This window comes from Morus notabilis, unplaced genomic scaffold (assembly GCF_000414095.1).
Source record: "Morus notabilis unplaced genomic scaffold, ASM41409v2 Scaffold156, whole genome shotgun sequence".
Classification (NCBI taxonomy): Eukaryota; Viridiplantae; Streptophyta; class Magnoliopsida; order Rosales; family Moraceae; genus Morus; species Morus notabilis.
This window is the reverse complement of record NW_010361538.1, coordinates 837,214-854,547: the sequence shown is the minus strand read 5'-3', so window position 1 is coordinate 854,547 and position 17,334 is coordinate 837,214. Positions and strand designations below refer to the sequence as shown.

Below are 17,334 nucleotides of genomic sequence, written 5' to 3'. Positions count from 1 at the left end.
AAAGAGTTGGCCACGTGTTTGTCGGATTTTTTCTCTTAAACGACGGCGTTTTGATGTAGATATTTTTCGTTTCTCTTCAAACCCCCGAACTTTGGGTCATGTTACAATATGCTCTCTAAATTTCTAAAAGCAACTTTTATTTCCCATGGATTCTGAAATCAAAACAGACGCAAGTCTTTCGGTAGGTTTGGGGACGGAAACTGCCACACGGCACACACGTGATAAAAAGAACATGCGAAACACTGTAAAATGAATAAAAAATAAGAATAAATCTAAGAATGGTCTCTTAAACTCTTTTTTCCCTTTAGAATTAATCTTTATAGTTAATTTTGTTTTATAAATAGTCTTTTAAATTCTAAAAGGATCTCATAAATAATTTTTTTATTAAATTTTGAATGAAAATCGCTAATTTTATCTGATAAAAGGTCAACAAACTATCTTTTCTTTCTATAAATAGTTCATATATTAAGAGTTGTACTAAACTTAGACCCCAAACTAAAAAAGAAGTACTTTCTCTATTAAATAAATAGATGAAAAATATTAAATATGAGAAGTTGTAATTTATGTAGTTCCTAACTGGAAAAAAATTGCCAAAATTATTTTTTTTGCTACATACATTTTTTTAATTTTTTTTATCTATTTATTCACATATTTAACTTTGCTCAATTTTTTTTAAGTGATTATAATTGTCCCACTATATTAATAAATCTAAAATTATTACTCTCCGATAATAATCTCTAAAAATATATACTTTTATAAACATTTTTTGTATTATACCATTTGTAACCGCACACGAAGATATATATAAGCTAGTAGAGGTACGTGTCCTCACTGAATAATTTAAAATATGCATACATATTTAAATTAATGTCAATATTATTTTATCTTAAAAAACATATAATAAGAAAACAAACAACTGTATATATACAAACACAAATTCTAACTAAATTTCTCATCTTTTTTTATATAACAACTACTGTGAGGAGTTATAGGCAATTTTTCATTTCCTAAACGATTATAATTATATCATCAACAAAAATACAAACAAGCAAAAAAAAAATTTCCTAAAAAAAGAATAAAAACAATTAACTGCAAACTGCAATCCATTATACACCAAAGTGTATGGTACGATTATTATACATCATTTTATTTATTGTAATAAAAAATAAAAATAGTTGTACTCATGTGGGGTTATATAGACGCATAATGAGTATAAATAGAATCACTCTTTTTTTTTTAAATTTATGGACTACATTTTTACAACTACTCATATTTAATGTTTTCCATATATTTATTTAACATAAGAACTAATTTTAACCTATTATTATTATTATTTTTAGTTTGGAAACTAAATTTAGTATAACTTCTAAGAAAAGAGTCCATTTATAGAGAAAGAAGATAGTGCGGGGACATTTTATGAGACAAAGTCAACAGTTTCCATCTAAAATTTAACAAATGGACCATTTATGAGATTTTTTTAGAGTTTAGGGACTGTTTATGAGACAAAATTGACTACAAGAATTAATTCTATCATTCATAAATTTATTCCAAAAATATATACAAAATAGGAAAACTTCAAAGGTTCATACCCCATTCGTTTTGCTCATTTAAGTTGAAAATTTTAGTTAAAAAGTGAATTTATATAAGAGAAAATATTATAGCTAAAAAAGTTGAATTTAAATTTTTATAAGGAAAAATACTATAGTAAAAATTTGAGATGTGAGTCAAACTAACAAAATGAATAGGTTCGTTTTGCCTTTTACACTTTATTCTCTGAGCTGGTAGAACTATGCGTTGGTGTGCATAGACTTCTTGGAATTGTTGATTAGAGCTTGGATTAATCTGCTTTCTTTTCCAAATCGTGGCTCTATTAAATTCTGAAAATAGCATTATAAGGGAGCGTGGAGACTATTAGAGTGTGTTTGGTATGAATATTCGTGTTATGGTTCGAATTATGGTTTGTTGCTTGCTATAATATTTTCTCTCTTAAAAAATACACATAAATCAAGAATGATTCTGAATCATAATTTTTATTTTATTCATCAACAGAGAGCACGATGAAATGTCATAAATAATGTAATAGTATGGTGGAGATCATTCACTCATTTTGTGGATAAATTGTAGGGTTCTTAATGCCTCATTCATTTCACCGATTCGAGTTTTCAATTTTAGGTTTTTACAGAAAAAAATTCTCAGAAAATGTCACATCTAACTTTTTTTGCTACAGTGAAATGTTCTCAGAAAATGTCACATCTCAGTTCAAATTGAAAACTTGAATCCGCGAAGTGAACGATGCCTAAATATTACCACTTGGTACACACGTGACAAAAAGAATAGAGAAACTGTAAAAAAATGGTGCAAAAGGACAAAACAAATAAAATAAAATAGAAGTTTGATCCTCGTTTTTTGCACTTTATCCTTACAAATAGTGAAGTTATATGTTCGACGTGCATGAATTTTGTGAAAGTTATGGATATACGCGCTTTTTTATCAAATTTCAAAATCGTGTTACGTGAGAGAGTATAAAAAAGACAACATTCATTCTTGTTTTTATTCAGCAAAAGAAAAGATATATATATATATATCTTTTTTTTCACCTGAGACCATGACACAAAATCCTATGTAATAAGTAGATAATGCATGTGAATCCAAAGTAATTGTTTTGGTTTACTCATTGTTAATCTATAGCTGTGTAAATGAAATGACCAGAGTGAAAAAATAAAATTAAAAAAATAAAAGCAGCTTTTCATCTTGGACAACCGACAACCTAAGATTTTTCTGGACCTACAATTGAAAATCTTTGTAGATCTTCTTGGCTGGACGAAGAGGAGGCAGAGAGAATCATAGAAATCGTGTGGGTTTGGCCTCATGTCTCTTGATTTTACGTTGCCACTTGCCAATATATTTATTTATTGGATTTAGAAAGTCATATATATCTTCTATGGCCTTGGTTTTTACTGGTTTGATGACAATTTTCCTTAAACATGTTTTTTTTTTTCTTTTGAGTTTCTTGGTTTTTTTTTTTTTTAATCTGCCACTCTGACATGATTAGCACTGCATGTTCTTGTTAGCTTTATTGTGTTGGAATTTTCGGAATTACAAATAAAAACGAACGTGATAGATCGTACCTCTAATCATAACAATCAGATTTAACAGCTTGTCGAAAACAATTTTGGGAAGTTTGGCTAGTAGATACAAGATTTAACATCCATGAAAAGATGGAATCTGATAGACACTTTTGTAGACTAGAGATCTATTCCGTCTAATATTTTTAACACACACACACACACACATATATATCTATATATCTATGTGTGGGTGTTTATGGCTTGGTTTTATTTTTGGCTTTCACGTTTTTTAAGAAAAAAAAATAAAAATGATAGAGAAACGGCGCATGCGTAATTAAAGATAAAAAATAAAAATAAAAATAATTTTTTAATTTAGTGTAAAATATGAGAGAAATGAAAAACGATTTTTAATCGTTTTTCATTTTTTGTTTCCGTTTTCTCCTCTCTTGAGCACAGAGAGTGATAGAGAGACCTTAATTGATTTTTTATACTGAAAACAATCTCTTGATAAAATTACCAAACGCATTTTTAAAAATGATTTCAGTCTGAGATTGAAAACATTTCTATTTCTATTTTCATACAAAAAATAAAATTATTTTGGAACAAGTTCCAAACGCACCCTATGATTCCCTGTTACAAATCGAAGTAAATAGGCAGTTACTTCAACCATGTCCCTCACGTTTTTAATAAAAATAAGATAATGGAGTCGACGTATCAAACAATAAATTTTTTAACAAAAGAAAATGATTAAAAGAGTGATGTTAACGTTTAAATGAGCAGTTACTTCAACCAGCATGTTCCCATGTTTTTAGCGAGACTACCTTTAATAGGTTTTAAATTTCAGTTTTAAATATTAGTAGTGAGCCACAAACTGAATACATTAGGTCCTGCTCATTTTACCGATTCGAATTTTGCTACAGTAAAAAGCTCTCAGAAATAATCACATCTAACTTTTTTGCTACAGTAAAAAATTTTCACATAAAATTACATCTCAACTCAGATTAAAAATTTGAATCAGCGAACTAAACAACCTTTATATATTAACTAAACGTTTCTAACACTCTCACACTTGGCTCCTTAATCCCACAACACTTACCAATTTTAAATTAATACGTAAACATAACTTCCCAGTCATTTGACATCTTTGTTTACTAAAAGCTATTAAAACAACAACACCCAATCAATAACTACAAACCAAAGTTGATTTAAAGAAAAAACAAAATGGCACCCTCAATTGATTGTCTCTTAATGGTAACTTTTCTGTAACATGTTGGGGGTCCCATATGTATCTACCTGAGGTTCTGAACCCCCCCTTAGATTCTCCAGGAGCAATAAAAGTTGGCAGTGCAACTAGCAATGTATTAGCACCCACCGCGTTATGATAGAGCAACGTTAGTTCTGCAGTATGGGGCCTATAAGTAGAGTCCGCTTTTTATTAGTGGTGGTGTTGAATACCGCATTCTTCGTTATGATAACTTGAGAGTGTCCACACAAATGTTTCAATTATTACCCATGAAAGAGTTTATTTGACCCTTCAACCTTTGATGTTATAAAGCTACTTTGCCTTCTGAGATTATGGTGCAAAATGAAGTTTGTGGGCATGATTGAAAAGAGCAAAATGAAAGCACACATTAGAGGCCAAAACCTTTTTCTATGTATACCTTCTAGTGGAGATAATAACAATGATTGAGAGGATTGGATAATAGTACTAGTCATGACTTTCCTCCCATATATGATTCTCTTTTTGGTCTATGATTTTGTGCATGAGTGAAAAAAAAAAGTTGATAAATTTTACCATTGATTGAATTTGAAAAATTTGGGAGCAGCTTTTTAGTAAGGACACCTAAAATCTTAGTGGACCAAGCCAAGATCATGAATGGATCTTATTGGGAGGAAAAGGGAGAAGGAATCTTGTGGGACAAAGCAGGTGTGAAACAATTGTTATGGTATTTTGTTACATGTTATTTTGTCCTAGAACAATCAATGCCTAATCTGACCATGTGCTCAGTGCACTCAAGGCAGAGGCCAAGTTGACGCTGCTTCAAGATCTAGTCAATGGCTCATGATTTTATCTTTATGTGGTCTTCATAATACTAATACACATGATAATAAAAAGAAAAAAAAAAAAAAACAAGAAAACACACACACACAAACACTGGTTTTGTCATGCTTGGATGCATTCAATAAAGTGGGAACCAATAATTTTTTTCATCTTAATGGCAATTTCACACCATGAGCTTTTTGTGACATGTTCTGATTGAGCCAGGCCGTACTACTAACATTGAATAAGGTCCTTTATTGGTATCTATGTGATATCAATTCAATAACAATTACTTAAAAGGAACTTCATGAAATAGTGCCATGTTTTTCATTAGTGTTATTTGACATTAATGGTGTTGAGCATCATTACTATACAGTAGAGTCGAATGGGTCCTATATATGGTACCTATACATGCCGACTATCTTATTGTGAGAAGTAGTGTCAGACATCACTCATATCGTTTATTATTTTTTTATATTCTTTAAATATGAACACTGGGAGGCGAGTTTGTGAGATCGCTAATTTTTTCAAAATCCAATCCAACTTATAGGCAGGATCAATGTACTTAAATTGGTATAAGTTCCATGACTATGAGACATGCTTGCTCATATTGTTGTTGTCGTCATCACCGTCGTCATTGCCGCCGCCGTGGTTATTAGTCATATACTAGCATTGTTGTTGTTGTTGTTACTGTTACTGTTATTTTACCAGCTTCCCCCAGGAGAGAAATAGTACTATTTCTGTTTCTTGGTTAATATGATGTCCTAAATTTGCACTTCATTAAAGTATATGTTGCCTCTATCTATATACAAGCTTCTCTGAACCTACACAAGGATCGTATTGAGTACTAAAATACACAATTATTATACCTACCCTGCAGTGTTCTTGGCAAGCAAAGAATCTAACTTGGTCTGTGTCTTTTTGTAATCTCAGATACAATGGAATTGTCTTTTCTACTCAATGCAAGAAGATCCCATTACACAGTTAGATTGAATCTTGTGATTCAGATTTCTATAGTACAAGATATTGACACATGCTTCATTGTTTCCTTCAGTCATTTCAGTTTGTGCACATAATTCATTGAGCATTTCCATTCATTCCAAAGTGATCAAACCCCGCTACCCAGATAAGGTGAGTCTCAACCTAATAAGGCCTACCTTTTTGTAAGCGATAGGGATGAATACTATTTTTTTAATTTATTTGATGACAGACAAATGTAGTACAAATGATACTGCCACAATTATTATGCAAACTTTTCTTCCTCCAATCCATTATTTTTACTTCTTTTTTTGAGAAAATTTCAAAGCATACAATTTCATATACCGCAATTTGGATTCACTTTACATCATCCCCAAAACAGAAATTTTTACCAAGACCAAGTTGTTAGTTGTTGTGGTAAGCTTTAAGCTTAGCACAAGAATTATGAAACTAACAAACAAACTTTTTTTTTCCCCCCCTTTTCTTTTCTTTGAATTTTTTTGGCTTCATTTTCAACTAAACAGTTGACTTCCTAGAGTGATTGTGGCAGTGCCTTCTCCCATGACTGTTGTTATTGCCATTTCTTTCTCTTGAATTCGTTCGAGCTCAAGCACGACCGTTGCCATCTTTGGTCGCCTTTTTCCCGGAAAGCTCATGCATTGCAGTGTCAATCTGATCAAATCCCTCATTCCCTCCATTGTGAAGCTCCCGGATAGTCGGTGGTCCACGAAGTTATTTATGCTCAGCCGTGATTCCACCTTCACAAAAGTCATACCAAGCAAGCAACAAAAGAAGCAGCCAAAAAAAAACGTTTTGAGTTTAAGCTTACAAGTAAGGGTAAACTGGTCTAGCTATGTCTTTGGAAAAGGAAAAAAAAAGAATAAAAAAAAGTTTGTTTCTTTAGCTAGTTACTAGACAGGAAGAATAAAACAAATCTGTCTGCTTATAGCTGCTTAGCTAGACAATGCTAATAATGCATACAGTATATAGTATATACCACCTTAGATTATGTTTCATTACTTGAGAAGTTTTTTTCTTTTCTTGTTTTCCAAGTTACCATCTTATTACGCAATTGACAAGTAATCTACTTACCCATTGGACTAAGCTCTCATTGGATCCCAAGATTTCATTGCGCAACGCCTCCTGTCCAGTCACTAGCTCTAGAAGAAACACCCCAAAGCTGTACACATCACTCATTTCTGACGCGAACCCAGATGTCCCCACCCTAGTGGTTGAAAATTGTGACCAAATTGGAATATTAATGAGACAAAAAGAAAGAGAGAGCTACGTTTCATAATGATGAACAAAACTCCAATCAGAAGAAATTTAAGTTTTACTCTGGATCTTGGAAAACATTCACACTAGATGCGCGGGATGGACCTGCTTCTTCGATCTTCTCGAGCAGTTTTGAGACCCCTGCATCTGCAACCTTGGCAATGAATTCCTCATCAACCAGAACGTTGGCTGTCTTGAAGTTCCTATGCACCATGGGAGGCTTCAGGCCGTGCAAGTGGCATAAACCTGCATTAATTGTTTATCAATCTAGTAATACTACATAACCAACTAACGTGCCATTTGAGTTGCCGCATTTTAACTTAAGAATACTAATACATTTGTTTTAGAGTTACATCTCATGTATTGAAGTATGTCAATTCATTTGACACATCAGTTGGTATTAAAAAATTAGGAAAAAAAATGGTATGTTTATCATCATTCTTATCTATTTTCTGACATGGGCTGTATACCTTTGGCTGCCCCTAGAGCAATGGATATCCTTTGCTTGAACTCTAGTTTAGTTGGAGGATCTTTTCTAGTATCTGTCAAAACCAATGAGGAAAACATATTTTTACCTTTGTAAAAACCCCATTACTTAACAAACTTCTCAAAAAAGTCATATTGTCATACCATACAAGTGATTGCACACGCTGCCATTTGGTAAATATTCAAAAACCAACATTTGGTATCCACTTTCCTGGCAGTAACCGAGTAGAGTAACTAAATTTCGATGATGTATCTCCGACACAGAAGCTACCTATAAATTCATCTTGAGCATGTCACTAATTATGTTATGAAATGCTTATAAATTCATAATGTACAACACATATATGGATCATTTATAAGATATTATCTGTGGTTCTTAGTCATATTACCTCTTCAGCAAATTCCTGTCCAGGCGCGCCTGCTCGCCTTTTGACAGCCACAGTCCCATCATGGAGAAACCCTTTGTACACAGAGCCAAAACTTCCATATCCTATGAGATTGCTCTCATTGAAGTGCTTAGTGGCTTTCTCCAATTCCTCCATTCTGAATTGCCTCGCTCCAACCGGCCCAAAAGGAGGCTGCGCCACGCCTGATGAACTTGGCCCTCCTCTATTCCACTCCGCTACCAAACATCGGAAGATACCAATCAATGACACTTACCAACAAACAATGTGAAATGATTTCAGAACTTACCTAGTGCAGATGGATCTGAGGAACCTGTTTCTGAGTTCTTGTTCGACAACTTTCTGCAATGAAACTTGCATAACCACACAAGTCCTAAAACCGCCGCGAAAAATACGATTGCCCCGGCAGCACCTCCAATTATGGTGACAATTGGCTTTGACATGTCTCGAAGTCTTCAGGTCTTCCACAACAAAACATAAACATCGAATCTTGGAAGCAAGAATAGGCTCAAAACTGAGTGAACAAGATCAACCCAGTTATTCGATCCAAACAAAGCTTAAATTTCGGCATGCAAAAGCTGCATAGAGAATCCAAGAGCAGAAGAAAGAAAAGCTCCAAAATGGTCCTCTCTTGTGTTGCAATAATATTATTTGAAACACTGTCTGGGTGCTTGGGTGCCGACAAACTGCTCATAAATGCTGACTTGCTGATCTCAAGTCTCTATTTAAGGAACAAGCATTTTGGTGGAGGTTAATGCTGTTGAAAATCTAACACACACACACACGCGCAGAGAGAGAGAGAGAGAGAGAGCAGAAAGACATTGCATAAATTGGTTTTGCCCCACTTTGCTGTCAAGCATTCATGAGCAATCTCACACTAGAGAATCTGATCCCAACAAATGAAGAACATCTTGTCCTTGGCAAAAACCAACACTTGTATTTTTTATTGGTTTGATGGGTGTGTGTGTAGAATTGAAGAGAAGGGTTGGTTTTGGTTTTGAAAGAAAGTAGAAAAATCATCAAGAAGCAGAAGATATATCATTAACCTTTCTCTTACTGCTGATAGACTTAAGGCTGGTCTAGATTTGGCATTGCTCAATTTAAGAAAGGAAAGTTTCATATATAGATGTTCTCTGTACTTCCAAAAAGAAAATAAAAAAAAAAAAGAAAAGAAAGAAAAGTAAAGTAAAAAGAAACAAAAACCAAAAAAACAAACCTATGCATAAGAAAAACTTCTGTATTATGCACACTTTCATGTAGATCCCACTTAACATACAAAAAGATGATTACCTTTGATTATTTACTTTTGTTTCTGCTTAGGATTGAAATGGATCATCATTATAAATATTCAAATTAACAACCAGAAAAAAAAAAAAAAAAAAAAAAGATGCTTTTTTTCTAGTTTTTACCAACTGTAAAAAATTGGGAAAAAAAAAAAAAAAAACTATAGTTTGTTCATATAGACAGGTGGGAAAGTGACTTTAATCAGGCTGACAATTGGGAAGACATAATTATTGAAAGGGATCAAAAGAAAAGGTAGTTATCACTCCATCAATTCGAAGTCCTCTCCTATTACCTGATTCACTCTATCTGCCTTTTTGCCTCTTTTTTGTCATCTGATCTGGAAAGAAGGAGAGCAAACTTTTCCCATTTTTTGTATACAGAAATGAGACTGTTCCCCTTAATGGGGTCATGACAGCTTAGCAAAAACAAGACATTACCTCAGCAGGTTTTTTACAGTTTCAACTATCCTTGGTTTTTCATCATCTCAAAAAAATGAATATATACACATAATATGTGTATATATATTTTATGTCATCCTTTTGGAAAATTAAAGTACTAACCAAACCCCCCCTCTCCTTCTTGCCTGCATTTCTGGTGTTGCTATAAATACACACTTATATTTCTTCATATATTTATACACACACATGCATGTACTATTCATATATATATGTGTGTGTGTGTGTGTGACTGGTTGAGCTTTGAACAATGGTGGGGAAGATTATTGAGCTGTAACTCTCTCTCTCTCTCTCTCATTTATTTATTTTGTTTGCCTAGTGATATTTGTAGGCTTCCATGTTTGGCTGGAAAGCAGAAGGGCATTGGTGGAAAGGAGGTTGTCATGTTGTTCAGGACTAAATAGGCTGGATTTATATACCATGCATACATCAGAGGCCCAATATGTCAGAAGAAAGGCAGGTTATAAGAGAGAGGGTGTGTACATGTAATATTATATGCTTTTGTTATGATCTTTTTAGAGGACCATACTTTCACATAACATATAAAAATAATAAAAATAATAAGCATAAGTTGATATTTATTTTACGTGATATTAGTTTAAATTTTTTTAAAATTATGTGTATCCAACGTCAATATTATGTTGAGTTGAATAAATATCACGTTGTGTTTTTTTACTTCTATGTGATATAATAGAAGTATGATATTTCCATATAACAAAGTTGAAATTCTCAGGGGCAATCTTATTTACATGAATCTGCCAAAGGTCTGAGCTTGTGGCAGCAAAATTGAGGGATGTTTTTCTGCTTTTACAGATTACAAAAAAGATGCCCTCCCTTTTTACCCTTTATTATTTTTCTCTTTCTTTCTTAAGCAAAATGTGTAAAGAAAAAAAAAAAAAAAAGAGAAAAATGTGTAGAAACTGTAAAACTATGTACCAGGGGGCCGGCACAAGGTGACCACTGGTTTTAAAGTTTCTGAAAATCTCTGTGGGGGAATCTATAGGACTGGAAAGCTACACTCCTGTTGTCAAAGATCGATCAAAGCCAATGTAAGTTGTATTGGCATTTTACTGGTTTATATCTGTTGGGTATAAATTTCAGATCTAATGTAATATATATAGGGGGGGACCATTTTGGACGTGTTATTTCTGAGACTGCTTTTTTGGCTGGGATGGACTTAACAACAAATGACTTGATTTCTTTTCTTGGTCATCATATAAGATCTTTCAAACGTGATTTTCATTTTTAAAATCACTTCCATGTTTCAAGAATAGTTTGTTTTATCTTTTCAACTTGTACTTAAGAAAAGCCTTTTTTTAAGTGTTTTTATGTTCATATACAGTTGTTACCAAGTATAATTTAAGACATCCTTTTTGTAATTCTTGTGGGGATTAAACCAAAAAAATGGTCCCGAATTTGACATCAAATCCCTCTACAGTCTATGACATTTAAAACGTTCGAAACATGCACTAAAATCTAAATAAAAAGAGAAAATTTATAAAGTGATTAAATAATAGATAATTCAGTGACCTTCTCAAAGCAACATTACTAATTTCAGTAAGGATTTAGTATGATATTCATATTTTATTATTGGTATATTCTGTCTATTTTTCCTCTAAATGCATGTTATAACATTTGCATGGGGGCTCCAAAAGCATTCACAACTTAATAACACGTTGATAATCCAACTGCCCGCATTTGAGATTTATTTTCTATCACTCTTTTAAAATCAACTATAAGAAGGACCAATTTCGTCACACCAAAATAAGTCGGATTAATTTTGAGACGTTTTATATGTACCTCGGCAGTATTTGGTGTAAAATTTTGATACCAGTTCTGAGATGTTTTTTTTTTTTTTTTTTTTTTTGGTCTTTAACAGATCAATGGGGTCTGAAACACTCATATCTTGTCTAAACTTGAATTGATATATCTAGAATCCATAGAATGAGTAGATCTATCCGATACATACATGCATACATATATATATATATATATACATGGTGCTTTCGATCCAACTCAGCATGTCAGGCATCTTTTTATCGCAAGTCTCTGAATTTCCATTCTCATGGCCCCACTCCATCCCTGCAATGTTTCTGCAATAGCACTGCACAATAGGCCGTACTACTGCTAAATTTCACATCTTCAACCTATTAGAACAATAAATAAGAAGATCTAAAGTTTGTTAAACTCAATGATAGTATTCAAATTCTACGTGGGTGTTGTTAATAATGCAGCATATTTTTACAATTTTACAACTATATTACCACGTGGGTTTTTGTTGATACACATAAAATATATTACAATATTGGCCTACGATATGTTGTATGAGCATTATTATAAGGTACCGGTGGTGCTAAGCACCATTCACTAATAAAAGATGAGTTTTATATTATGGGACTCATAAATACAACCCACTTTTTATTGGTGATGACGTTTATAATCAGTGGTGCTTCTAAATATTTTTCATGTTGTATATATAATTAAGGCAGTGTTTTCATTTAATATTCCAGAATATACCAATATCATATAACAAACAATTCATTATAATAAATAAATAATGTTTCTTACTGTTAATACCTGAATTCGCACCAGGCCCATTAAGAGTTCAGGCTTAATCCTTTGTGTCACGCGACACCATTGGGCTCGTTTCGTAGACTCAAGTCACACTCGGAGAACTCATATGAGTTGTGATTTGGTGGACCATGAGTGATCACGTAGGCCCATTTGTCCTTAATTTGACCCAATTAGAAACCCGCTTAGGTTATCTGACACTTTTCCTCCGAATGGGAATGCTCCGACACCCGTTGCCGTTTCTTCCATTCCATAATCTTCCATTCCATTTCCGGACCATATCTTTGTCAAACTAAGAAAGGCTCATGATAGACTTTTTCCAAATGGAAATGAGTGTTCAGACCTCCGTCAGAACAACTGTGAAGCACTCCCATTTACTCCTATAAATACCCCTCACCTTCTTCATTTCATCACCAACACACCTGCACATCAAAAAACACATCAGAGTGCTGAAATTCTCCATTTGAGTGCTTTCATTGAGTCTTTTGCTACAAAGACTTGGAGTCTTCTTCAAGTTCTTGAGGAACTTCATAGTTTCTAAGTGTTGACCTCCTTAGAAACCCCTCAAGAATACTTTTTAATCCTCTTCCAATACCACGTGAGAGTGTTCTAAGAGTTATCTTCATACTTTCCTGAAAGTATTCAAGCCTCCAACCTCGGAGTCACTCTCGTCTACCGTCAGAGGGAGTGCTGTCTCCACGCTCTCAGAACAACTTGCATTTGCTTTCGAAGCTCTTTCACCAGACTCCTACGTATCATTTTCTACATCAGCGCCTTATACACCAGCAAAGCTACATATTCAAAGCCTCCAAAGCAGCTCGAAAACTGCTTTTGGAGCCCTTCTCCATCAAAAAGCTTTATCCACCTCTCAATTCACCTCCTCCATCAACTACGTGATCACTCCTCCCACCATTATTTATTCGCGAAGTTCTTCATTATTATTTTTTTTTGGATTTTCTAACATTTTTTTTCAGGAATGTTTTCATGATTTTAGCAATGAAGAAGGTCCTAGAACACGTGTTCTTCGGCCTAATTTGGGCCTAAGCGAACCACACAACCGTTGGAGGTCCTACCATCGTTGTCTACTTCAAAGGCCCATTAAGTACTTTAACAATATTAGAACCGCCACCAACGAGTCAAATACTTACACATGCACATCATCGCCGCGTCATACCTTTCAGATCTACCGGACCCCGACACTTACCACAAAATCTCCCATATTTAGATAAGAAATGTGATTGTGGAAAGTTGCAAAGAGCTTTTTGTGACTAGGGTGCCGGTTTTGAAGGATTTCCACATGGGTGTGGGGGCAATTATTCCAAGAAGGGACTTGTGCCCTAGACATAAAAAAGTGTTTCTAGTCCTATTAATGGCTTTAGGATTTACTATGTAAGATTAGACCTTTCTTTACCACAACTTGCATTTACTTTATGTCCTCTCCAATCTCCATCCAATATTTTTAAAATAGCAAAAAAATGAATGGGGAATTTGTCATGTATTGCATGTTGTTCAATGGCCTTTTGTCGTCAAGTAGTACGTATGGATTCCAAAAGAAAAAATAATTGTAATATTAGTGTAACAATATTAATGATACCATTAGAAAAATGACACATACATGAAAAATTATTCATGGCATCGTGAAATTGAAATATAACTTGTTAGTAGTGAAAAGATTAGGACGAAACAAAATTTTAGTTTTACAAAATTGTGACGCATGCAAGATGATATTCACATTGCTCTAATAACTAGAATAGAAAGCCTATATATAAATATGTGTATATATATATAAGCCTATATATAAATATGTATATATATATATATATACATATATATACATATACGAGTATGTAGGGACAAACATTATGATACCAATAAATCAGCTAAACAACAACCAAAAATAGTACTCTTATATCGTTATCTAGTTAGATGGATTTGATGTGAAAATGAAAATTCTATTTGGTTATTCCAAAATTTCTATTTGATACTCAATCTGCTAAATTAAAGCTCTAAAACAAATAGTTAGGCATCGCTATTAATTTAGACATAATGACGTTATCATGAATTGAACAATATAATTGTGCTCCAATACTAGTTAAAATACATATCGAGATATGATATTTAAGCCATGTTCATTTCACCGATTCGAGTTTAGAATTCGAGTTTCACTATAGTAAAAAAACTCTCAGAAACAATAGCATCTAATTTTTTTACTACAGAAAAAAAAACACACACATAAAATCACATCTCAACTCAAATAAAAAACTCGAATCAGTAAACTAATAAGACGTTTGGTTCATGAATTATAATCATGTGATTAGAACTATTTTTTATTTATGTGTATTTTTTATGAGAAAAAATACTATAACGAACTATGAACTATGATTCTTCTAATCAAACATTCAATAAATGGTCCTAAAACTTTCAATACCTTGTTTCTACATTTGATTAGAAAGAACATACCAATATAAAATGGTAGGTGTACCTAACGAGATGTTTGTCTTTCTAGGGAAATGAGATGTTGACTGCTCAATGGGAAACTATGATAAATCGTTAAGAAGTCCAATCAAGCAGCGTGATTCAGATTCAAATGAAAAATAAGCAGTCCTGCCAGTTTTTTTTAACAATAAAGTAAGGAAGTTTATCGAATAACTAAAAAAAATAAACTATCGGTAGATTCTTATTTTTTAACTGTTTAATTTATAATAAAAGTTATTAAACCAAAATTAATATTTAGAAACTGACTCTATCTGAGTCTAAAGGAGAAAGTATGATAAAATAAAAGGAAAGTTGGATATGAGATTGTTAACCTCAATTCCTTCAAGGTTAGTGTTATGAAAATGCAACAAGTTTAAATCACTATGCCTCAACTAGCATGTTAGGAACTAAAAAAAAAAAAAGGGTGTAGATTGTTGAGAAGAAGAGGCTCTAAGTTCTAATTACTTAAAATTATGTTGCATTATAGTTCAACTTATTTTTAACACAATAATAAAAACGCCACGAAAAGTGGGTCCCATATACCGCTTCAGGGGGCTAGTCACAAACAAAAATTGAGCTAACTAACCACTCCATAATCAAGTGGTCTATCTTGGCACCGCGAGTAAGTAGGTTTAAACAACCTTCATTTTAATGACGACTCGAATTTGGGTTCTGGACGTGGTAACAAGTGTTTGCTCTGATATTAATTATCTTTTTGGTGGAAAAAAAAAATACAGAGGATTAATGAGCCATAGCTACCTTTGAGTGTGACCAAAAGGGGGGCACACTAATTAATGTGTGCATTGAGTCATATCTATTTGTATTGTGAGACAAAACAAGTCATCTTAACCCCATTAAAGACTAACGAATGTGAACATTTGGTTAATGGATTCAGAATCATGATTCAGAATTATTTTCGTTTTACGTGTATTTTTTGTGAAAAAAATACTGCAGTGAACTACGAACTATGATTCAAATCATGACACGAATACACTAACTAAACGCACGATAAATCGGCAGCGTGAAAAAAGTCTCAAGCGCTTCCCCCTTGTTACATACTCTAACTATTCATCGCAAAAGACCTGTTAAGAGGAGGAAGGCTAATTATTTATTTATAGCTCGCTTGGTATATGAGTTCAAACCATGGTTTAAACCAAGATTCTTAATTATGATTTTTGAAATTCAAATTTTTTGTGAGAAAAAAACACTGTAGCAGAACATACATTAAGGGCTTGTTCTTTTGGAGTTTAACTTGAGTATAATTCTTGAGTTTGTGTTTGGTTGTATACATTTGAGTTATGATTTGAGATAAGAATCTTTTTGAGTTTGTGTTTGAGCGAGTCAAAACTTAAATTTGTATTTAGATAATATTTTAATAAAAACTCAATGCTGATGAAAAATTTTAATATGATATATGGGTCGGGTTTTATTCGTATTTTCGTTGTCAACGCATAGAAAAAAAATCATCTCAATCAAAATTAAAACGAAAAAGTTATAGCATTTTTAAGAATATAAAAAATATTGTTCATTTAAGTTTGAGTTTCTGAACTCGAGTTGAAGGGGAAACTTAAACTCGAGTTTTAGTCATAAACTCGAGTTTGAACTCGAGTTTAAACTCAAGTTTAAACTTAAAAGAACATGAACTCGAATAAAGTTGTAACTCGAGTTGTAATTGAACTTGTAACTTGAGTTTGTGTTTAGTTGTGTACATTTGAGTTATGATTTGAGATAAGAATCTTTTTGAGTGAGTCAAAACTTGAATTTGTATTTAGATAGTATTTTAATAAAAACTCAATGCTGATGAAAAATTTTAATATGATATATGGGTCGGGTTTTATTCGTATTTTCGTTGTCAACGCATAGAAAAAAAATCATCTCAATCAGAATTAAAACGAAAAAGTTATAGCATTTTTAAGAATAGAAAAAATAATGTTCATTAATTTGAGTTCGAGTTTCTGAACTCGAGTTGAAGGGGAAACTTGAACTCGAGTTTTAGTCATAAACTCGAGTTTAAACTCGAGTTTAAACTTAAAAGAACATGAACTCGAATAAAATTGTAACTCGAGTTACTTTTTTTTTTTTAGTTTTTTACTCAAAAGAACAAGCCCTAAATTTTTAACTTTTAATAATATGCATTGCAAAAAATCCCACCCAAAAAAAGGAAAAGAAAAGAAAAAAGATGGGAAGAAGCACAATTACTGAAACCATAGAGGAGGTATTCGTAAATTGAAAAAACTTATGGGAGCTCTATTTGATTTTAAGCAAAATCCATTACTGACTAATCGGAAGTTCACCGA

The 17,334-nt window shown here is 32.8% G+C and overlaps 1 protein-coding gene across 1 annotated transcript; it reads right to left on the bottom strand.

Moving 5' to 3' along the window:
* Positions 1-6,393: 6,393 nt before the first annotated feature.
* On the bottom strand, positions 6,394-9,437 carry LOC21406344 (proline-rich receptor-like protein kinase PERK15). Its single transcript, XM_010100035.2, has 7 exons — positions 8,542-9,437; positions 8,238-8,470; positions 7,993-8,119; positions 7,833-7,904; positions 7,425-7,608; positions 7,180-7,312; positions 6,394-6,845 (listed from the first exon to the last, which is right to left on the bottom strand). The coding sequence occupies exons 1-7, from the start codon at positions 8,693-8,695 to the stop codon at positions 6,600-6,602; spliced, it is 1,149 nt and encodes a 382-aa protein (XP_010098337.1). The 5' UTR covers positions 8,696-9,437; the 3' UTR covers positions 6,394-6,599.
* Positions 9,438-17,334: the final 7,897 nt, after the last annotated feature.

Bases quoted from the DNA above. Each gene is read 5' to 3' on its own strand.
- LOC21406344 (XM_010100035.2), bottom strand. From the start codon at position 8,695: ATGTCAAAGCCAATTGTCACCATAATTGGAGGTGCTGCCGGGGCAATC. The intron at 8,120-8,237 runs GTAATATGACTA...ATGAATTTATAG, and splicing joins GACAGGAATTTGCTGAAGAG to GTAGCTTCTGTGTCGGAGAT. The intron at 7,905-7,992 runs GTATGACAATAT...TGGTTTTGACAG, and splicing joins CGTGTGCAATCACTTGTATG to ATACTAGAAAAGATCCTCCA.